Raw genomic sequence first — 23921 nt, 5'->3', positions numbered from 1 at the left:
GGCTGTGTATGCGTTCATCTCCCCCTGGAAACGCTAAACCATTTTCCAAACTCATTTTATGCCTTCGTTCTCCCACGAACGCTAGACCAAGGGTCATCCTTCTGCAACCTGACCATCAGGTGATGCTGTCTCACCTTCAAACACGTCTCCCAATGTGATGGATGTGAAGGAGCATCTCTTTTTGCTTTTAATTTGCCTTTGTCTCATTTGAATAATGAATAATGAGGTGGAGCACCTTTTTATAGGTGTGGGGGCCATTTATGCTCTCCCTCTTTTTCTTTTTAAATATCAGAGATGGGCAATCTTTTCTATAAAGGGCCAGACCATAAGTGCTTTTGGCTCCCTGAGCAACTACTGGACGCTGCCGTTGCGGCCTCAGACTCAATATGTAAATGAATGAATGACTGTGACTGTGTTTCAACGAAACTTTCTTTACAAAAATAGGGACTAGGCTGGATTTGTCCTGTGGCTTAAAGTTTGCTCTGATTTATGGGATTTCTGAATCTGAGATCCCTTTGTATATTCTGAATATGAGTACTTTTCTTGAATGTGTGGCAAATATTTTCCACTAGCATGTGAGATGGCTTTTTACCTAGTCTATCCTGGTTTTGATGAACAGGATTCCTATTTTAGTGATTTCTTTTTAAATAATGAATAAGATTTGCTGAAACTCAGTATCAGCCTGGGTTTACTTCCCATCTGTCCTAAATATGATCAGGGCCTTCTGGAAGTCCAGTGGGGGAGCGTCTGACGCATAGGTATCTAATATAGAGACAGAGGACATCACTCAGTGTGCAGGGACAGGAAGAAAGTTAGAAGGTTCTCCATGACAAATGAGCAGGCAAAAAAGTCCCGAGAGCAGAGAGCACTGTTCTCGAATGTGGTCCACATGCCCCAGCTCTGAGCAGCACCGCCTGCCCAGGTGAAGGACCCACGAGGCTCCAGGGATGGACTATTCACCCTGCGGAGACACTGGGCATACTCACCTGGCTTGATGGGCTGCCTGTTTGAGAAGGTCAGAGGCGCGACGAGGAACTTGGTTTCTGCGACTGGCACCCAGTGGTGGAGAATTTTCACTGTCCAGACCCCGGGCCTCAGGGGCAAGTTCAAAGGGGGCTTGTAGTGGGTGAATTCGGCAGTGGACTCAATCAGGATGTCGTAGGTGGCTGCGATGATGTTGACAGGATCCACCCAGATGATGGTCACCGTCACGTTGGGGCCCTTCCCCCATTTCTGCATGCCCACCGGCTCGTCCATGGGCCCCAGGAGACCCCCAAAGTTGCGGAAGAGCCGCTCCTTGGCATCCCACTCAGTGCCGACCTGAAACAGAGGAAAGAGTCCTGAAATCGCTGGGACTGAACAAGGGTGCTGGGTCCCAGGAAGGCCTAGGACCCTGCTGGTTGGGCTGCATATACCCATTTTACAGATGAGGAAACTGAGGCTCCAATTAAGTCACTTGCTCAGTCACTTAATGCTGGACAGGCAGTAAGCAGAAGATCTGGGATTTGAACCTGAAAGATTACGACGCCTGGGGTCCATTTCACTAAACCTTTGGGCCTCCTGTTCCTGGTACGTGGTGTGTGCTTTGGAAAAACAATGTGCATGGAATGAATGAACGCCCATCTGCAGGCCACTCCGAGGAGACCTACACACTGCCTCTCAACACGTACAGCTGGTCCCCACTTTGGTCGTTAGTTTTGCAGGTCACGTGCCTCCTTTTACTGTAATTGTTCTGAACAAGAGAGGAGCCCAGGTTGTGGAGCTGCCCTAGGAAGAGGAAGGGTCCCTCAGCATGGCTTAGCATTTGCAGGAGCTCCAGTGTTCAGATAGCTTTGGCTTCCCTAAAACTTTGTGAGCTGGGCCCTACGGCTGGGAGATGGTGGTACGATCCAGCCTTCCTGCCAGCCAGCGGGGTGGGTGTATGGCTTGAACCCACCAGAAACCTCCTCTTGGCTTCGCTCCTTCCCCCTCTGCCGCCAGCAATTTCTACTCCAGCCAGTAACCAGAAAGACCTGGTGAAGTGTCCTCTCGGTGCTCAAATCCCTGTGGCTGGTCCCCTGCTGATTCCCGGTGCCCAGCACCGCGCCTGCCACACAGTCAGCGCTCCATCAATCACTTGTCGAATGGAGCGTGAATGACTTGGCAAAAAAAATGAATTAACTATGTAGATCCCTGATACCGAGCTCTGCTACTCATTCAAGTCAGATTAAATCGGAGGGGGGTGGTCTTCCCTCCCCAGGAGGTTTAAGTTAATGTTCTGAAGACACAGCGTGTGGGGGCCTGGTAGCAGGTGATAAGTACACTCTGAGGCCGTTTCACGACCAGCGTCTGTGGGTGTGTGTGTGTGTGTGTGTGCGCGCAGGTCGGGTGCAGGTGTGGGTCCACATGTCTACACCCTGAGAAGACGTCACATGCGCAGTGCACACACGAGCTGGTTGACTTTCTCGTTGTTCCTGCCTTGAGTTATTATGTCCATTCTTTACCCAGGACACAAGGCCCCACCGCTAATATTTACCGAGAGCTCACAGAGCGCCGGGCCTAAGGCTAAGCGCTTGGATGCACTGATTTGCTTACCATTCCTGACTCCATCACGGGGGCACCCTTGACAGAAGCCTTACTTCACACACGGCTCAGAGCAGTCAGATGGCTCAGCAAGGGGGATCCGGGAGGCCCGACCCCGGAGGCTGGGTTCTTACTCTTCAATATATTGCCTCTTCTTCATTCATTCATTCATCCACTCACACACTCATTCATGCGTTCATTCATTCATCCAACACCTGTGTGCCGAGTGCCTACCACCTACCCGAGGTGAACATGCATGTTCACAGACTCACAGCCGGCTTTAAGCTCCCGTCTTTAGGCCAGAGCCAAGACTGGCACAGAGAAGTTGGCCAAAGGGCAGCGGGGGGAGCCATGCTGGGACAGAGGCCGCCGTCCCTCCCAGACTCATGAGATCTCGGCTTTTTCTGCCTCCCTGCGCCTCAGCAGTGACTGGCTCCGCCTTGAAGACCTCTGGGGCCTAGCACAGCAGCTGGAACCCAGTTGAAATTAAAACAACACTGTTAGTGGAGGAGATAAATGAATGAGTGGGCAGGACTTGAACCAGGCCTCCAAGTCTTAGACATTTTTGTAGAGAAACCCAACCTTGCTACCTCACTCCGTTCAGTTCTTTCAAGCCCCTTCTCATCGTTCATGAGTCCATTCTCTCTCCAGATCCTGCGAGGTCTGGCCCACCCTGGATGGACTCCAGCCTCATCTCCATCCCTCTGCCTGCCCTCCACCCACCCTGCTCCAGGCCACCCTGGAGCACTCTCGGCGCCTCTGCCCCTGATCCCGCAGCCTGGCCTGGCCCTCTCTTGGTCACTCTTCTACCCTCCCCTCCTCCTGGTCGGCTGGTCACCCAGCTCTCAGCCCAGGCGTCACCTGTAGTTGGGAGGTGCCCCTGATGTGTAACTGCCCACTGTAGCTTTTTATTTCTTTCTTTATTTTTGCCCAGTACCACACCTTCTACTTTACGTGTCTCTCCCCGCAGCTCAAGACTGTCGACTCCATGAAGGCAGGGACTCCATCTGGCTTGTCCACCGATATGTCTCCAGTGCCTAAAACAGTGCTGAGCACATAGTAGGTGCTCAATATCTATCTGTACATTCTATCTCCCTACTGACCTACCCATCCATCCATCCATCCATCCATCATGCATCTACGTCAGGAATGGCTGGGGCCAAGCACATGGATAAACAGATTTAATGCTCACAAGACCACTTTGGGGTCCTACCTAAGGAAGGGGGTTTTGACCAGTTAAGCAGCTGTGGGGACACTCCAGAATATCATCCTTGGATCCCTCAAAGGAAGGGGGTGAACAATTCTCCTAAGTCTGATTTCTAAAATGAAGACAACCTGGGCCAAAGAGTTGCAGAGCGGCTGACAGTGGGAAACCTGAATTTGTTTCTAAACCGAGGAGGGGAGGCGAGAGTCAGCTGCTGCCTCCAGACACGAGGGGAAGTGGGGCTGCCTGAGAGGGGGCCCTGCTGCTGTCACCTCCTCTGTGGCCTTCAGGACCTTCTCACCCAGCCTCCCTGTGGGAGTCCGCTGCCATTCACCACAAAGTCATCCACTACTCAAATTTAAGTACGTGTTCGAGTTCAAGCTCAATATACTGCTCCTTTGCTTCAAATCCACCAAGGCTCCCCTCTGCACCTAAAATGCAATTTAAACTTCTTTCCAGTGCCTGTGAGACCCCTTATGATCTGTTCCCTGTCTCCTCTGAGACCTTTCTCCCACTATTTTTCTCTTGTTTATTGGCCACACTGGGCTTGCTGCTCCTTGAGTGCACCAAGCGCCTTCCACAAGCCTCAGGGCCTTTGCACGTGCTCTCCTACTAGATGATCTGAGAATGTTCTAGATCTCCCCACCACTGGTTTTACAAGTTTCAACTCTAAAGTTATCTCATTTGAAAAGGCTTCCTGAATTGTTTCATCAAAAGTCATTTCTGGGGGAGGGAGGGGGGAGGGTATATCCCCAGGGTTCAATCCCTAGGACCTCCATTTTAAACAAACAAACAAACCTAATTATCTGTCCCCCCCCCCAAAATGTCCCCACTAGCCTCTTAAGTTCTCAGGAATCACAAATGAAGTTTGAAGTTTTATTTTCTTTATAATACTTGTCATTAACTGGAAAGTTTTTGCTCATTTATTTCCTCATTCATTGGCTGGCTGCCCCACTAGACTGCAATTCCACGACAACAAAGGTCTGATTTGTCCGGTTCACTGCTGCCCCTCCCACACCTCGGTTATGGCAGGACCTCAGTGGCTGCCTCCTGGAGAAGTGGCATCTTTTCCCCAAGTCACTACTGTCTGAGCTGGTCAATGACGCTGGTGCCTGCTGGGAGCCAGGCACGGTGCAAACCCCAGAACTGTGCCAGCCCAACGGAGATTCTCAGCAGCCCCCAGGGTGGCCCTGCAGTTCATTCCTTCCTTCTTGCCCAATTTTACACCATTTGCCTTAAAACTAAGGCTTTAGAAAAAAAATTCAAAATACATGTCTCAGGGCTCCCTGCATCACATGCTGTTACTCTGCCAGAGATCTGGGTGGTTCCCACACAAAGGGTACCAGAGCTAGAGCAGAAACCCTCACAAATCACTAGCCAAGGAGTGACCAACATTTGTCACTGCCACAAGTGCCCAGTTACCCAACGGCAGGCTGATAAACAGGGAGAGACCAGCCACCAGGCATCCATCTCATTAATGGGACATTAATGTCTTCAGTTGGCCGCTGGGGTCCCCAGAGCACAGAATCCAACTGGGGCAGCATCTAATTGCCCCCTGACACCAGTAATTTATGGAATGGGCGTCCATGACAGCTTAGATCCAGCCAATCCATTTGGAGCTTTAAATTAAAACGGCAGCTTAACAAGAAACTTCTACCCATGCCTGTTCAGTGCCCACCCAGTAGGGCACAGATCGGCCAGGTGGGGCCATAGGGGCTGTAAAAGGACCAGCAAGAAATATGGAAAAAGGCCAGAACACTTCCTCCCACCCTCTCCCAGCCCTCAAGATTCTCCATATTCTAAAATCGGACTCCCCATCCCAACCCTGAAGCTAAACTCACTGGGAATACTTCACCCCAGGGGTGAAGCACCTCTTTAGCTACTTGCTGCTGGGGAAGGCAGAACTCGGGTGCTGGAGCTTTGTGTGGGCAACGCTCAGCAAGCTTGACCACACCTCCCCTTCCTCCCTGCATCACTATCCAAGCGCGTACACTCCTTCATTCAGAAATCTTATTCAGCATCAACAAATGCTGTGTTCTCTCCTGTGCGCTAGGATACAGCAGTGTGCGAGCGTGCCGGTCTCAATTCTCCTGCAGACAATCACCAAGCAATCAGAGAAATCAACAAGATCATTTGAGACGGTAAATGCTAAGGGAAAAAATAAAATAGGGATGTGTCGGGTGGAGAAGGTAGCTATTGTGGCATAAATGGCTGGGCATGGAAAGCTTCCCTGAAGGTGCGCCATCTAGATTTAAATCTGAATGACAAAAAAAAAAAAAAAGGTGAAAAGCTGGGGGAGAACGTTCTAGGCAGGATGATGAGTGCATGCCACACGTGAGGCAGGAAGGAACTTGGTACGTTTGTCAAAGACACAGAAGTGCGAGCAGGGAGGAGGTGGTACTGGGTGAGGCTAGAGCGGCAGACAGAGGCCAGATCACTTAGGGCCTTACAGGTCTGGAGGTAGGACCGATGTAACAAGGCTGGTGCCAGTAGAATCCACCTCCCCAGGCAGAAAAAATAACTAAAAGCTGATGCTGTCCTGGGGAAGTGGGACCTGCATCCCGTGGACCCATGCATCCATTCACCAGTCCATCTGTCTGTCCACGACACGGCTGTCCATCCATCTACGCATCCATTCATCCACTCATCCGGTCAATGACTGATCTGGTGCTTACTTTGAGTTTATCTCTGGGCTAGAAACTGGGGAGACAAAAGCACAAGTAAGCATGGAATTTGCAGCCTCAGAGACCTGGGTTCAATGTTGAGCTCTTCCACCTCCTAGCTGTGATCCAGAAAATCATTAGGCCTCACTTTTTCAACCTGTAAAATGGGACTAAGTCCATAACTCCATTAGGAAACTGGTTTGTTATTAGTTTATGACTAACACAGGTTTAGGAGGAATTACTGATTAGGATAAAAAATTAAAAGGAACAGAAATTCTACTATAAAAATGTAGTCAGCCTCCAGGTTGGTTGGTGCATGACTTTCCTACTCTCTCCTTCCTTCTGCTGTTTAAGACGCTGGTTCCAGTGGAGACAGGAGGACCTCCTCCAGGCACAGGGTGAGCACATCTTTGGGGATCTTCAAGTCTCCTTCTCCCCCGTCTCCAGCTACAAGGGTCAGAGCGCGAACAGAACCCAGCGAGGGGGCTGCCAGAGGCGACGAAGTGTGACTGTCTCTGGGCTCTTACCTCGGAAAACTGAAGCCTCCCAAAGTCGCTGGGTGGGCTTGCGACCTTGAAGACCTTCTTTGGCATCACCCACGTCTCCAGCGTCTCGAGTTTGCTCACGGCCAGGTTGGTCGCATGATGCTTGATCAGAAAGCCCTGGAAACGGTCAGCAAGGAAGTAGAGGTGGACAGAAGCTGGGTGGCCCATTGGATAGTACCTGGAAAACACAGTCAGTGTCACACAGGCTCACGGGTCAGGGCCGGACGTGTGTCCGATCAACGGGGCTCCCCATCCATCAGGCTGAGCCTGTTGCTACAATTTTACACAGTGCTCGCCATATTCCTGAAGGCTGCTCCCCGTCTTTCTCTGATCTCAATAACTTATTAACAATAACTTTTTTGCTGATCATAAACATAAAACACACTGATTGTATGAGGGCACAATCAAGGAAGTAAAAATTACTGTGTGTGATGCCTCTTTCCATAGATGATGATGTGAATTCACAGATATTCATTGATTCTCTGGTGCCAGGTACCGGGGAGCGACAATGGTGTACACACAGGGCCATCATAATGTACTTCCTTTCAGCCTTATTTTCTAGGCATATATTTGCAAAATCTTACATAGTCGGGATCATAATATGCACACTATATCCTGCTTTTGCTTCATAGCATTTCTTGAGCATTAGCACATGTCTTTCAAAGTCTCTGAAAACAAGTGTGTGTGTGTGCATGTATACATTGTTCCGTTGTAATGGAATATCACAATATGGAAATATCATACCAAAACATGTTATTATTATAGAAGTTCCCCATCACTGGGGGGTTCAACTAGTTTCTAATATTTTTTGCTGTTCTAAACAATGCTGCATTAACCATCCTTGAGCGAAGATGTTTTTTGAAACATTTCTCGCGCTCTCTTTCTCTCTCTCTAATCTCCAAGGGGCTCTCTATGTCTGCTGCCCAAGTTTATCACAAAGGTGGTACTGATTTACACCCTCCCTGTCCTTGTCACCAATGGCACTGGGTATTATCCTTAAAAATGCCTGCCAGTCTGAGATAAATACATACATACACAAACAGGCAGCTGGTTTCAAGATGCACGTCTTAGATCCACAAAGGCTTCTGGCTGAAAAGGGCAGGGAAGCTAAGCAAAGATGCCCAGAGGAGAGGGGAGCGGAGAGAGAAGGAGGGAGGAGCATGCACCCAGCTCTTTGTCCTTCCTACTTGTAAGATGAAGAGCGGCCGGTTCCGCAGTGTGTTAACCGCACGGCACTTAGTGGGCGCGTGGCCCCTTGACAACAGCCCTCCACAAATCACGGTCCCCGCGCAGCTCTCCCTCCCCCGGCCCTCCTCTGGACTTTACGTCTTTATGCCCAATGGTAATGGTTAGGGAAGCTGCCTTCCTGTGTCACCCTGACACCACTGCCTTGTTATTGCGATGCCTCCGGGGCTCTGGGGAAAAAAACCCAGCACCGTCTTCAGACTGCTGTCTGGGCATTCCCTGCCCATGCGAGTCCACTTGGGTCTGGACTTTGGGAGCAGAAAACCTTCCCTCTGGACTGTGCTGGAGACTTTGCGGCGATGACAGAATGTCCTACGCCAGCGCCGTCCAGCTCAGTAGCCCCAACCGCTTGTGACGATCAAGCCCTTGAATTGTGGCTGGTGTGACTGAGGAACTGCATTTTTAATTTTAGTTAATTTAAACTTAGATGCCTCTCTGTGGCTAGTGGCAACTGTGGACGGCAGAGATGGAGTCATGGGAGAGTCCTGCGGTTGTCTGCAGTCATGTCCCCAGTTTGTCCCCTCTCCTTCTTTCTCGTGTGATTTTGTGGGTTTCTTTGCACTGATGAAGTGAGTCTATTCCCCTCTCTTGAATCTGCCTGGGCCAGCAGAGGAAGGGGTGTCATGCCAGTTCTGAATCAGAGCCCCAGGAGGCTTTGCACCTTTCCACTAGCCTCTTGCTCTTTCGTGCTCACCGTGAGAGCACGCCTGGGCTGGCCTGCTGGGGGAGGAGACACTTGGAGCAGAGCTGAGCTACCCCAGGTGCCCCGGCCAGAGCCATCCTAGATCCGCCAACAGCTCCCAGCCGAGAGCAACAGAGCCCCTCTCCTGACCTGCCGCTGGCTGCAGTTGCGGGAGAGATACCGACAGAGCCCAGGAAAACTGCCCGGCTCACCTGCAAACTTGAAGGCTATGTATATGCTTATTGTTTCAAAACACTGATTTGGGACTCATTTGTTACGTGACGTTGTTGCAATAGATTCATGCTACACTGTCAGTGTTTATTCTGTAAGGTGGGTGGACTAGCGACAGTGGAAGAAAATCAGGAGAGAGGGTTGTCACGGGAGTCAAAAGGAGAAAGTGTTTCCAGAAGGGCGCGGTCAATTGTACGGGGTGCTTGTAAACAAGGGACGGTCACATGCTCTAGAAATCGAGGGGTGCATCCTGGGTGGCTTGCTCTCCCGCACCTTCTCTGAAGAAATCCTGTTTTCTCCACCTGAATCCATCCCCTACTGTCCTGTGCACTGCCAGCATCCTGGTCCGGCTGCCAGCAGGCCTTCCCTGGACCCTTGCAGGAGCTTCCTCACTTGTCTCCCTCCTATTGTGTCTGCTGTAACCGAGTCTCACAGCAGTCATCGTCCCCTGCCGAAACACCACGAGGGGCTTTGCTTATGTTTGGATAAAGTCCAAACTCGTTACCTGGTCTACAAAGTTCCACCTCTTTCTTTAGCCTCATTTTGTTTCCCTCTGTCCCAGCCCACCACTTTCCAGCCGCATGGACCTTACTTTAAATTCTTCAACATGCTAAGCTCATTTCCACCTCAGGGCCTTTGCACGGGACAGTCTCTCTGCTGGGAAGGCTCTTCTCCCCTTAGGACTGCATGGTTGGCTCATCTTATCATTTTGCTTAAATGTTACCACCACAGAGAGATCCTCCCTGACCACTGAATCTGAAGTCACCAACTCACTGCTCTCACATGACTTTACATTCTCAGTAGAACACTGATCTCTGTTGATCTTTTGTTCTTGTTTATGTGTGCTGGGATACTGTCTGCCTTCACAGTAGAATGGGACGGCCTTGAGCTCAGGGGCTGTATTGTCTGGGTCATGGCTGAGTGCCCGGTGCCTATGACAGAGCCTGACGCATGGCAGATGCTCAGTCATGACTTACTGTTTGAGTGAAAATTCTAGGATTTTCCCTTGAACCCTTTGCTTCTAAGGTCCATCTAGGGAACCTGTAACCCACAACTGGACACAAAGCCCTCTGGTACCTTCTCTTGACTGTATACGGTAATTAAGTGATTCAAACTCAGAGGAGAGTTGTAACTAGAGGTAACACACTAGAACCTAAAGAATGCCTCAGATGCATTCCCTTGGCCCAGAGGTATTTTTATTTCTTATTTAAATGAGGTGGGCATTAAACATATTAGGAGGTTCACACAAAAATATGGATTTCTGATTTGTCTTGAAAAATCAGGAGATGTGATTGGCAACTCCAAGTCTACACTCTCAAGTGCAAGGATGTGCTGCAGTTCGGCACCAGGGCCCTGGGGGTTCCAGGTCCACATGGTCAGCCCACCCTGCGCTGAGGACACATGCTTCCTGCCTGGCCCTGGAGGGCATTCGAATTTGAGGACCCGTAATAAAACACTGACATCCTTATTTCTGCATGGTGGCTCACAAGCAGACTTTTACTTTCTTCTTCTCTCAATCTGCTATTTGGAAATTTTCCGCAATCAACAAGTGTTATTTTATAATAAGGAAAAAAATCAATAAACATTTTAAGAAAGGTTACAGTATAGACTAGAAAAACACAATTTGCATGAAATGCCCAGAAAAAGTGAAACTCCTGAATTAAGTTTTCACTTGCTGTTTCCCCAGATAGCCCAGAGGCAGGAATTCACTCTCTTTTGCCTTTTGGGATAAGGGTCCTTTGTCCTGATTTATTTGCAGGCCTATATTCATAAATATATTGGCTTTGCCCACAGCGAGGCACAGTGGTTCCACTATAATAAAAAATGAGATAGAAGCCAGAGGAGCCGAGGCCCGAGGCAACTTGATGGCTTGCTTAATCCCAAACCAAATGCCAGGAGAAACTCTCAACAACCGTAAATCCACTGGAGGTGTCTTCTGAAATTTCCTATCAGATTATTTACCAAATACATTCTATGGCGTCTGGGATTAAAACTACTCTTGAAGAGAATTCTCCTTCTAAGCTTCGGACACTGTGCTGTCTACTGGGGACACGTACTGTGGTTCCTCGGTCAGGGAGTCCGCCGCCCTGACTAGCAGGATAGAAAGTCAGCCACCAATGACCCGGACCCAAGGCGCTGCTGCTACACGCAACGGGAGTGCTGGAGGCAAGTCTGCTTCCGGCTTTGGAGAGGCATGGGGTGGGCAAGCGGGGGCGGGGGGCGGGTTCTGAACAAGCATCACAGGGGATGTGGCACTTGAGATGACCCTTGGCGCTTGGGAAAAGGTAGACTGTGCTGGGACAGCAGGGGCGGTCCGCAAAGGAAGCGATGGAAGAGGAAGCGATGACTAGTTCACAGAATCAGGGACGGAGCGTGGAGCTCATGTAGTCAGTTGCCCACTGGCTGCTTTTGGCAGCTTAACTAATATTGGCAACTATAAAATGGAAAAGAAACTGAAAAAATATATACATATATATATATATATATATGTACAACTGAATCGCTTTGCTGTGCGCAGAAAACTAACATTGTAAATCAACTACACTTCAATAAAAAATAAGGATAAAAAAACCAAAAAAAAAACCCCATAACAAACAAAAAAATCAACAACAAAAAATAATAATGGCAACTAAGATACCAGTGATGGCACAGACATTTAGTGAGCAGTTCATATGTGAGATACTAGTAATACACAACTCATAAGGCAGTTTTGGAGGATTGCCCTCTTTAAACCTCACAACACCTTATGCTGTTAGACTTATCATTATTCCCATTTTCCAGATGAGGAAACTGAGGCTCAGAGAGATTAATGACTTGCCCAAGGTCAACAGCTGGTAAGTAGAGTGCAGTTCAAAGTACAGGTCCTGAGTTCAAACACGGGTCTCCCTTTAAACTAAATCAGGCTTTGCAGGGAGAGGAGAGAGAGGACTGAGGCCACGAGGAAATAGGGGAAAAATGGTTGCAGCCCTGCGGAAATCCAGCTGGCTGCGCATGGGGCCTCAGACAAGAAACTTCTCCATGTTTTCAGAGTTTTACGGAACAAAATCGTTCCTTTCTTTCCCTTCTTATGGGAGAAAAAAAGAGGCTTTCTGCAAAAAGGGATTCATCAGAACATTATTGACAATGGCCCAACAGGAAAGGGCTGGGTTAAGTAAACTCTGGAATTTCTGCTTAATGGAATACCAGCTGCATTAAAAGGACCATTATCATCAGGGAAGCTGCAGAGCAGCCTGGAGAGGAGAGAGCTCATATTATAACACCAAGCTAGGGGGAAAAAAACAGGACATCACATTCTTGTTGTAAGTGTGTAAATATCTGCAACGTGTAAGGCTAGAGAACAGAAGAGGAGGTCCACAAAAAAAAAAAAAAAAGGTTGGTTGGCTTAGGGAAAAGGGGGAGAGGAAGGGACTGTGTTGAATCATTTGCCTACCATGTCTTTCCATATATTCTAGAACATTCTTGAAGTGTCAACTGGTACCCACAAGTGCTCAGTGAGATGATTCTTACGGGTACTTGAATGTTGTAAATAATAGTTCTGCCTTTTAACATTGCTTTTGGTTATGTTTTTATGTGTGATTATGGTGATATGGTTCTGTTTTTAAAAGGAGTCAATTTTTCAGTGCTATGTATAATATTCAGGGGATTGCTTCAATCAGACTGATCTGGGAGAAGGGCAAAAGTGGGTGAAGGTGAAGATGAAGCCGCACTGGCCCAGAGCTGGTCATTGTGAGAGTTGGAGATGGCAGGTGGGGTGACACTTTTCTATTTGGTGTATGTTTGACATTTTCCGTAACAAAAAGTAAAAAAAAAAAATAAAGTTCTGTATTTTCATGGTTATTTTCCATTTAGGACAAATATAATATGGTGACATAAAGCTTCCTTCTAAAATATACATATTTAGCATAAAGAATGAATCCACTGAAAGGAAACTATTAGGTAAATAGTAGATCTGGTATTTTGAAAAGGTAAAAGGGTGATGATGGCTTAGACTGGGAATGCCCTGAACGCTGGGATGTTTGCATAGATGATTTTTCGGGAGAGGCATGGAGTGGAGCTGCAGCCCCTAAAAAGAAGGAAGGTCCTTCCTTCTGGGCCCCCCTGCGCCCCCGTCCCGGGCTCACCTGCAGCTGTTCTCCCCCTCCGTGTGCAGTGACGCCTCGGCCCGGCGGAGGCCCAGGCGGGAGAAGGAGTGGTACAAGGTGAGCACCACGTCGCTCAGGCTGTGGATGCCGTCCGGCTCCTCGTAGATGTTCTCCCAGTAGGAGCGGAGGCCCGGGGTGCCCGCGGGGTAGTTCCCGTACAGGTAATAGTCCAGCTGCCCGATGATTTCCTGGTTCACCACGGCTTCGAACTTGCGGGCGAAGAAGGTGGGCCGGGTTGTCTGCTGCGCTCGTGAGATAAAATGAACAGGGTCAGCAAGCCGGGATCGGGGCAGGTGTGGATTCAGGAGCGGGGCTTTGCAGCCAGCCTGCCTGGATCCAGACCCCAACTGACTTTAACTGCTCTTTCTCTTCTTAGCTTCCTCCTCTGCAACAAGGGTGTTTTAGGATTGAATGAGTTAATATCTGTAGAGCATTTCAAGCAATGATGGGCACACAGTAAGCATCATTTAAATATCTGTGAAATAAACTGCAGCTTAGACATTTATAGCTGGGATGGAGCTCAGAAATCATTCAGCTGGGGGTCTAGGGCAGATACAGCCTACGGATATATTTTAGTTGTCCAGCAGAATGTTTTAAAATTGAATTAGCTGGAACATTTAAAAAGTAGAATAGTTCACAGAAACAACTTCAGCGTCCCTTTAAACAGAAATGGTCTGGCAACCGCAGGCCCATGTTCCTACCTGGTGACAACTAGTTAGGGCTGAGCAGCACCTGTCCCTTTAGACAGCACGGGCTCACCCCAGTCGCCACCACTTCCCGTCGCCTCCGGGGCGCCGTAGCTGACTTACAGACCCACAAGGAAAATCTCAGATTTATGGATCAGCATCTCTGGGAGCAGGGCTTAGAAATCCATATTTTTTACAGGCTTTGAAGGTGATTCATTTGCTCACTAGGGTCTGAGGACAATGTGAGTGACACCTGGGCTGGCTTTAAACAAATTCAGATTCTGCAGTCTGTCCCCGGACCTACTGAGTCAACATCTCTGAAGATGAGGTTTGGGAATCTGTATCCAAAAAAAGCTTCCCAGGTGATTCTGCTGCAGTGTTTGAGGACCATTTATGTAAACCAAGTTTTCAAGGAGACTGAGTCCCAGAGAGGGAAAGGGACTTATCTAAGGTCACACAGCAAGGTAATGGCAGAGCCAGGACTAAGATCCAGGATCAAGGATTAGGAAAATAAAATACTGAGCATTTGTTATCCACCAGGTCTAAAACTGCGTTCTGGGGCAGAAATCAAGAAACCTTTTCAGTAAAAGGCCAGACAATAACTACTATCGGCTTTGCAACTAATCAGCTCTGCTGTTGTAGCGTGAGAGCAACCACAGACAAACTAGTAAATGAATGAGCACGTGGCTGTGCTCCAGAAATAGGGAGCGGGCTGGATCTGACTCAGGGGCTGCAGTTCGCGGGCCTCTGGTCTAGGGCTGTGGAAACAATGGAAACACAGCCCCCTTGAGAAGCCTATGATCTAGTGTAATTACCGACCTTAACTGGAGCTAGCATTGTTCTCACGGCCGTGGTTGAAGAGCAACAACAATGAAATAAAACTGCTTAGCACGTGCCATATGCCGGGCACTGCATTTTGCCATTAACGCCAAGCCGCCCAACAACTCTGCAAAGCAGGTGTTAGGATTCTCATTAAGGAAACTGGGCTTGGAGAGGGGAAGTGATATCTACAAACTTACCCAGGCCTAAGACCTGAACCCGGATCTGATGACTCTAAAACCCAAGCTCTTTCTACTGCGTCATCCTAGGATCAAACTGCTGCTTGAGTGAACTTGAAGCCCCAATAACAGAAACCCTTGGTAGTAATCGGAACATCCCCTCTCCTCTCTGCTTCACGAACCCTTGGGAACCCCCCAGCCCCTTCTCTGTGACGGAGGGGTCACCCCCTTCCCTTATAGTAGCACCGGCGAGAGCCAGACCACCTGGTTTCAAACCCTTACCCTGCATCTTTCTAGCTGCATGTGTCTTTGGGCAAGTCACCAGGGCCTCAGTTTCCCTAGCCCTAAAATGGGATAATAACATGGGCACTTAGCACAGAGTCCGGCACACAGTGTTAACGTCTATTATTATGTGACTGTTATCACTACACCCTTAAGCCTGCTACTAGGGGCTTCTAAGTCTTCATTTTCTGGGGCAGAGAACCAGACTCAGTGGCAGGGCAGTCTCCCCTCTCTGCCTGACCAGAGCTGGAGCTCCTAAAAGGGCACGTTTCTATATTTATCATTCTCTTCCTTCGAGTTCTTTGAACAAGAACTCCGAGTTCCTCACAGGCAGCAGTTTCTCGCGTCTAGATGTTGGGGATAATCTTGATCTTTGTTTACTGTGAATTAAAGAGCTGCGAGCACGTAACGTGGCCTCAGTGTCAGCTCATCTTGACCAGAGACCACGATGTCCCCAGGATGCCAGGGCTGGAATACAAATGTTGCCACCCAGGAGGGGCCCGAGAGCAGCAGCGCACCCAAGAAGCATCGCAGCTTCTTGCCCTCAACCATGGAGGTCCTTTGGAATGAGGGTGACGACTGGTCCTCCACAGAAGTGGGGAGTCTTCTCTTTTTCTCCCTTTTCAATAGGTCCGATATCCCCCCTTGCCATCCTTTCTCAGCTCAGCAATCCTTTCTGCAAGGACAATGGAGCTAGAATGTCACCCAAGTTCAGGCTTCAATCAACACGGGTTTGAGGAGGCCCCCGGGGTAGCTCTCAATCTGCCACCAAAAACAGGCCTAAAAGAATACTTCTTGCAGGAACTGCTTGCAGAGGTGAAAGTCGTTAAGTGGGGCCCTTGAGGGAATACGAATGATGGGCTGAAACCTGCTGTGTATTCTGCACTCAGTAGGCATGAAACTGGGATGGCAGTGGGGTCTGGTGGGAAGGGCCCAGGTCTGGAACTGGAAACACCCACGTGGGACCTCTCGCTCCCCTCAGCTGCATGTCCCTGGACAAGTCAGTCTGCCCTCTGTGCCTCGGTTCCCCCCACTGCATAGTGATTTCTACCCAGTGAAGCCAACGCCCCCAGAGGGCCTGGCACGCGGGCCTGGGACAGAGCAGACTCCTACCCAGCACTTCTCAAATATAATAACAGCCTCCCAGTCCCCTGGGGGTCTTGCTAACATGCAGATTCCGACTCAACAGGTGAGGAGCCGCAGAGATCCCGCATCTCTGACAAGTTCCCTGGTGATGCTGATGCTGCTGGACCGTGGACCAGACTCTTGAGGAGAAGCCGGGCTGAGAGGCTGGAAGCTCCATGGGGGCAGCCTGTGTCCTCTCCTGGATGCTTCAGTTACAGGCCAGAGCGAGGCAGCGGGGGCCCCCAGGTTATCAGCCTGCTGTGCTGTTGTCTGCCCCCTGTTCTCCGCCCTGCATTTGGGAAGCTCTAGTGACCTCAGAGTGATTTGTTTAACCATTCTGTAGCCTTTCATTTGTGCTCTGGGCAGCTGGGGCTGGGCACTGGAGGGATCGCGAGGCGTGCTCACGCGGGATGGAAAGAGGTCACCATCCTGAATAGGTCTGGGGTCCAAGGCCCCCTTGGGGCTTATGAGAAGCAAATGGAGCATCCACCGCCCTCCTGCCTCTGCTCTGCCCAGAACTGTGAGTCAGTCGCTGGGCCTTGCAGATACCTGTGAAGGCAATCACGTTCCTGTTACTCCTTTAAGCTCACAGAGCGCAGTGGTTTCCAAGCCTGGCAGCTCATGAGAATTTCCCAAAGTGTAATATACCGAAAATAAATCAGGGGGATAAACTGGGGATGAGTCTGCCTTCAGTGGACATTTGGCAATGTCTGAAGACATTTCTGGTTGTCATACCTGGAGGATGCTACTGGATGTCCCTGCATGACATTAGGCAGCATCTGGACACACTCCCCGACAAGGGGGAGGTGCTCCTGGCACCTAGTAGGTACAGGCCAGGGATGCTGCTGAGCATCCTACAGCCCCACCCCCAACGCAGACTTACCCAGCCACAATGGTAAGACTGCCGGGGTTGAGGAACTCTGCCCTAGATATAATCAAGCTTGTACCCAGGATATATTTTTAACAAGTCTATCAGGGGATTCTGATTAAAAAGCAGTAGAGAAATGGATACAGGTATGGTCTCTGAAAAGAGATGTTTTGGGCTATGTTTATGCAAAAACCTTGTATAAGATTTTTTCTCTTTTCTATGCCTCCGTTTCCCTGTCTCTAAAATGGAATAATTATCTATCTGTTCATTTATTTTTAATTGAAGTATAGTCGATTTACAGTGTTGTGTTAATTTCACATCTCTTTCTCTCTCTCTCTTTCTCTCTCTCTTCTAAGGCTGTTGTGGGTTTAGTGCGTCAATAAAGGCAAAGTGGGTAGAATGCCCCTTGCGTGGTGTTAGCGATCAACAAATGTTGGCTACTATTGACGATGCCATGATTATCATCAACAGCCAGGGTTGGAAAGTGCAGGTAAGATGACCTGCAGGGCTGCCTCGGATGCCTGCTGATACCGGCTGGGCGGGCGCGGCGGGGGGCGGGCAGGGCAGAGGGGCGGCTCACCTGGAAGCGGTGGAAGTCCTGCGGCTTGAAGTCGTTGGGGGAGCAGCCGCACCAGTCCACGATGTGCTTGTACTGGCACTTGCAACCCAGCTTGCGGTTCCAGTTGGTGATGCGCAGGTTGTTGTCCACCATGGTGTCGCAGTGGGGGCTGTTCTCCAGGACCGTGTGGAAGAAGGACTGCAGGGGAGAGAGGGGCCCGGCCTGAGACCTCCTCCAGCCCACCTCAGATGGGTTGGGGGGTTCTTCCCTGGGACCACCTGACTCTGAAGGGACTCTCTTAGAGACTCAGCTGCTGTCTCTCTGCAAATGGGTTCAGCACCAGTCCAGGTCAACTCAGAGGACACTGGACATCTTGTCCAGAGTGGCTTAGTTCTGCTTAGAAGTTACTGTTCTGAGTGTTTCTCTAGGTTGTCTCTCCCCAGCAGCCTGAAAGCTGATTTCAAGACATCTCTTATCACCTAGGGCATCTTCTGTCTGCTCAGCAGAGAGAAAGTCCCTTAGGGTATGTCAACACATAGGGCTCAGAGGTGAAAACACTGGGACAGTTTTCTAGAAAGCTCTGGGACAAAAGGGTTCTTGTTTTTTGCAAATAGCCAGACCTTCTTTGGTTTTAGGCCTGAGATATCTTGAGAGCAAAGACTGAAGCTCTGAAATTTCACCCCTGGGAGAGGGAGGCCTGACTCTTGTATGTCCCCCTGCCTTAGTCACTGGAGTAACAACTTCAACACCTGGAGGGGTTGGGGTAGGGACGGGGTGGGGCTGCCTGTCCGTGGTGATGAACCGGCCACCATCATTTCCCCCTTTTCCTGAGACTCCTGGCCAGCCTCTCCCAAAAACCTGAGATAGAGGTAATGTTGAGAATAAAAAGAGAGACCAGAGAGGAGAGACATGGTTGGAGCTGCTGAAAGAGAGATAGAGATAAACAGAGAGAGAGAGAGAGAGACTGACTTCTATTTGGACAATTTTATAACAACCCTGGATACCAGGCTACCAGGCAGATACGTTCTCCCCTGCTTTCTGCTTCCCAGAGGAAGCTGTTGGGGAGTACATGTCTGCCTGTTACACATTTATGGCACAGCCTTCAGCTTTCTTCTAAGCTGGGCCCCTAGAGGTGCAGGGAGGGCAGGGTGCAGACGCTGGAACGGAGGAGGTGGGGTCTGCCAGGGACGCTTTTTACACAGGTGCCTGTGTGTGCTGTGGGGGGAGGGTCGGGGTGGGACAGAGAGAGCAGGCATCGGGATGGGCATCTTGAGTAAAATCACCAAAGCCCCAGTCTCTTCTTGGCGGGAGGGTATAGCTCAAGTGGTAGAGTGCATGCTTAGCATGCACAAGGTCCTGGGTTCAATCCCCAGTACCTCCTCCAAATGTAAACAAATAAACCTAATTACCTTCCCCTCATAACACAAACAAACAACAAAAAAAAGATGACAACTTGTAGTCCCTGATGAGGTAATGGATATGAACAATGATTATCCATGACTGCTAACATTAAAAAGAAAAAAAAAAGAAAAAGAAACAGCCTCTTCTCAATGGGTGAGTGGGCAAAGTGAGGTTCCACCCACACTCCCAGCTGACCTTCCAGTGATGCTAAATGACGTGACTGTAAGCCTGAATTTTAAGCTTGAATTGTCTACAAGCCCACAGAGGCACATATTCTCCATCAAGTGGCGGGGAAAAGTACCCAATTACTGATTGGCCTGTGTCCTTTCATAATGATACAGAAAGTCCCTGCAAGATAATGGAGGAGGAGGGGGTTATCGGAGTTGAGAGAAAAGGTCATTCTCGATGAAACAGGATTAAAAGCTGATTACTTAACATGTGCACAGGATAGCAAAACCTGACCCAGCGATGACAAGCCATCGTCCCTCAGGAGTGACATGGGCAGTCAGCCTTACCAAGAGCTTGGCCCTGGCCCAGATGTTGGTGAGGGACATGGAAACCATCAAGCGAGATGCATTGTCTCGTCTGACCTAGAAACACACAACCTGAGTGGTCCAGAGACAGGGCACAGCTAGGAAGGAACGGTGGACCATTTACGGGAGGTGTCACAGGCTCAAGAGAAAGAGAACCAACTCTGGAGTCTTTTGAAGTTAGAAATTAGGATGATCGTGAACTGGAGATCAGGGAGTTAATCTAGAATCTCTCAGCCCAGGGGCGACACTTCAGCACTGGGTCCCTACCCGTTTTCAGACGGGGCTGGGGCTATTTTAGAATAGTCTGCCATCTTCCAGAACAGGACTTCTGGAATGGACTGAATGTTTCTGTGCCCCCGAAATTCACAGGTTGAAATCCTAACCCCCAATATGACAGTGTTAGGAGGTGGGGCCTTTGGGAGGTGACTGGGACATGAGGGTGGGGTCCTCATGAATGGAATTAGTGCCCTTATAGAAGGGACCCCGGAGAGCTCCCACACCTCTTCCGCCTTGTGAGGACACAGCGAGAACTGTCAGTAGGCAGTCTGCAACCTGGAAGAGGGCTCTCACCTGACCACGCTGGCACCCTGATCTAGGGCTTCTGGCCTCCAGAACTATGAGAAGTAAATTTCTGTTGCTTATGAGCTGTCCTTTTTATTGTACTTTGTTTTAGCACCCTAAAACAGCTTCCCACCCTGAGGTCTGAAAAGTGCTGACAAGACTTCCCAGAGATTTTCAAGTATTTCCAAAAGCCAGTGGGCAATGCTGAGTCCCAAGCATTTGGCCACGATGGCGCTCAGGGTAGGGGGCTGGGGCAAATCCAACAGAAGCCCTGGCTGTCTGTCTTTGAGATCCCTGGAATTTTTGGTGTCAGTGATGAGGGCAACACTGTCTGTCAGTGAATCATAAAACACTGCTCAAAATTAGAAAAGGGATTCTTGGTGTTGAAAAGTTACCGCAGGATGGCTGACTGGAGGATCTGTCAAAAGCCAGCATATACCATTGTGTATGTTTACACACTGCACAACTCTAGGGGGCACCATCGATATTGTGGGTATGAGAGGTTTGTATTTTTCTAAATAACATTTTTCTGGAAAATGGCAATAAAGTGTTTTGTTCTAACAAAATCAGGATATCGTGATGATTTTATGACCAGTGGGAGCCAAATGTCTTGAGCAAGAACAGTCTTTTTTATTTGCACCTTCAAAGACGCTGTATAGCATTGTGCATCTATTCCACACAACCTCCATGCAGACTGGAGGGGACCAGGGGCCCTGCTATGACAGCAAGGTCCCTGGTGGCCGACACAGTTCCCCATCTTCCTCTGAATGTATTGGAGGATGATGCATTGAACCTCCGCATCCCTTTGCCAAAAATTCAGCATCCACTTTGCTCCAAAGGCTACAGCCAGCCCCTACCTTTTCCAGGGATTTTTTTCCCTGGATACTCACCTCGGCAGGAAGCAGGGTGTAGGAGTAGAACTGTTTCATTTTGGTCACCAGATCGTCTGTGGAGAACGTCACATACTCAACAAACTTCCGGTTTAGCAGGAACCAATCTGAGCCGCCATCCACGGCAATGCCCTCTGGGATCCGCCGGTCCCCCAGGCGCCACATGTGGGCATCACACTCCAGGAAGAGCCGGTCCAGGCCCTGTTTCCGGATGAACCTGAGCAAGACAAAGGAGTGCTCAGCTATGAAAGAGCTTCCCTTGGAGTCCAAAAGAAATGGCACAATCACAGCAATAAAGGCATTTATTGAGCACTTACTGAGTGCTAGGTACCGAGCTGGGGCTCTGTGTATAGTTTGTCCCTTGATCTCACAAGTGAGGTTGGTTTCTATAACCCTGTAAGGCAGGTACTCTTAACTATGCTCATTTGACAGATGAAGACACTGATGCATGGAGAGTTTAGGAGACTTGCCCAGCACAATTAGACGGCAGTGATCACCTGCTACATCTACTTCCTCTTTAGAGAACTTCTGAAATCAGCTTTTCATGCCACAGATGCCTTGGCAGTTTGGTGAATACAGCCAACGGACCCTTATCTCAGAACAATGCTTTTTTAAAATTTATTTTTTATAATTAATTAATTGAAATATAGTTGATTTACAATATTGTGTTAGTTTCAGATGTACAGCAAAGTGATTCAGTTATATACACATACATATATAAATATATTTTTTCAGGTTCTTTTCCTTTATAGGCTATTACAAGACACTGAATATAGCTCCTTGTGCTACACACTAAGTCCTGCGGTGTTTATCTATTTTATATATAGCAGTGTGTATCTGTTAATCCCATACTCCTAAATTTATCCCATTGCAGAATACTACTTTTAATGCATACAACAAAAATACACAGAGTTACAAAATATTTAAAAAAAAACACCATAGTTACGATATAGAACTTCATGATTACAAATTAAACAGAGGATTACAAAATGTTTTTTTAACACCAAATTTATGATAATTACATTTGTTTCCTTTTTAACATATTTAATAACAAGATCTTGTAGTGGGTCTAAAAACTACTGTAATTTGGAAGAAGCAGTGAGCATAAACGATAGTTAGAGGCATATATATCAACTATGATGCGATTTGAAAAGATGTGATTCCTAACAGTTACTGTTAACACTACTGTGGTTTGCGACCCTGCATTTACCTAAATTTCAGTTACATTTTAGGGAAAATAAAGATAATTTTCTTCCTGTTCAAAGACATGGACCCTCTGAATTCTATCCATGAACCTCAGATTAATAACTCCTGCTCTAGGACACACACACACATACACACACACATACACACACACACGAGATTTTGCAAAGCAGGCGGGGTGGAATTGGCATTTCTTATTTGGTAGAGGTAGAAATCAAAGGTCAAAGAGCTGGTAAGTTGGATGTGTTGGGAGGGTGGACAGACCTAGAGCCAAGCTATCTGGCCCAAATTCTCAGTTCATTTGCAGTTGGCATTAATTTCACATCTATTATGTGCCAGGCATGTGCTGGTGCTGGTGAGGGGCAGGGAGGAGTAAGGATGATCTCTGCTCTTCAGGAGCTGGTTATCTTATTAGGAGTTTGTATCTACAGGTCTCCCGACCCAGGGGTCTTGCTGCTCCTCCAGCTCACACAACATAAAATCGATCATTTGAAGGTGTACAATTCCATGGCACTAGTTCATTCACAATGCTGTGCAATCATCATCTCTATCTAGTTTCAAAATATTGCATCACCTCCAGAGAAGAGCCCCCATAGCCATAAGCAGTTACTTTCCATTCCCCCTTCCCTCCAGCCCCTGGTTGGATCCATCTGTAGATTTACCTATTCTGGATATTTCATACAGATAGTATCACACAATATCTGGCCTCTTCCATCAAGCATCATGTTTTCAAGGTTCCTCCACACTGTAGCACATATTGGTGCTTCATTTCCTTGTTTCTGTCTGCCCAGCACCCATTCCTTATTTTGCTGGGAACCACAACTTGATTTTATTTCGGACAGTCGCTCACCCTCAGCTCTCAGTTCACTTGGGTTTGCCTCATCCCCAGCACTAGGGCTAGGCACAGGATCCAGCCTGGTGAATCATTTCACCTGGCTGGCTGCCATAACTGCTTCAGGTTTAGGTGAGCAACTCAAGTTGAGTCTGCGATTGGATTTTGGACATTTACTGGAACTACCAAGAAAGAGGGCTTTTCTAGGGGATTTTTGTTTGAGAGAATGTAAGCTGAGAGTTGCTGGCAGCCGTCTTGTCACCATGAGTATAGAGGCTGTCTGATCATGGAGGTAACACAGAAGAGATGAGAGAAAAGAGAGAGGGAGAAATGAGAGGGAGAGAGGGAGGAAGCGAAAGGCAGAGAGACAGACAGACAGACAAAGACTTGATGACTCTGCTTGAGTCTGAACTGCTTGTAACTGAATCTTGCAGTCCTTGACTCACCCCCAGACTTGTTGGTAATGTGCTTAAGGTATTTTGGGATGGGATTCTGTCACTTGCATTTGAGAAAGTCCTGACTAATACGTTACTGAATGATTTTAACTTTATCACCACTGTGATGGATGCAAACGTTCTTAGTCTCCAGGTAGGGCAGGTAGCCATGGTTGTGGCACATTAATGCCACCTCTTCCACTAAGCCAGTCCGCATCCCCTGCTATGTGTCTAGAGGTCTTTGTGGCTCCACGGCAGTCCTCATCACAGTCGTC

The 23921-nt window shown here is 48.6% G+C and overlaps 1 protein-coding gene across 1 annotated transcript in view; it reads right to left on the bottom strand.

Moving 5' to 3' along the window:
- The window catches only part of XYLT1 (xylosyltransferase 1), a 287011-nt gene that overhangs the window by 6214 nt on the left and 256876 nt on the right, over nt 1-23921 (bottom strand). The window contains exons 7-11 of the mRNA XM_072942672.1: nt 21178-21394; nt 17814-17990; nt 13254-13516; nt 6957-7152; nt 987-1320 (exon numbers count right to left, since the gene is read on the bottom strand). Of these exons, the coding sequence (XP_072798773.1) occupies nt 987-1320; nt 6957-7152; nt 13254-13516; nt 17814-17990; nt 21178-21394 (1187 nt within the window). The remainder of the gene's footprint in view (nt 1-986; nt 1321-6956; nt 7153-13253; nt 13517-17813; nt 17991-21177; nt 21395-23921) is intronic.

Source organism: Vicugna pacos, chromosome 18 (assembly GCF_048564905.1).
Source record: "Vicugna pacos chromosome 18, VicPac4, whole genome shotgun sequence".
In the NCBI taxonomy this organism is placed as follows: Eukaryota; Metazoa; Chordata; class Mammalia; order Artiodactyla; family Camelidae; genus Vicugna; species Vicugna pacos.
This window is presented reverse-complemented; position numbering and strand designations above follow the sequence as displayed.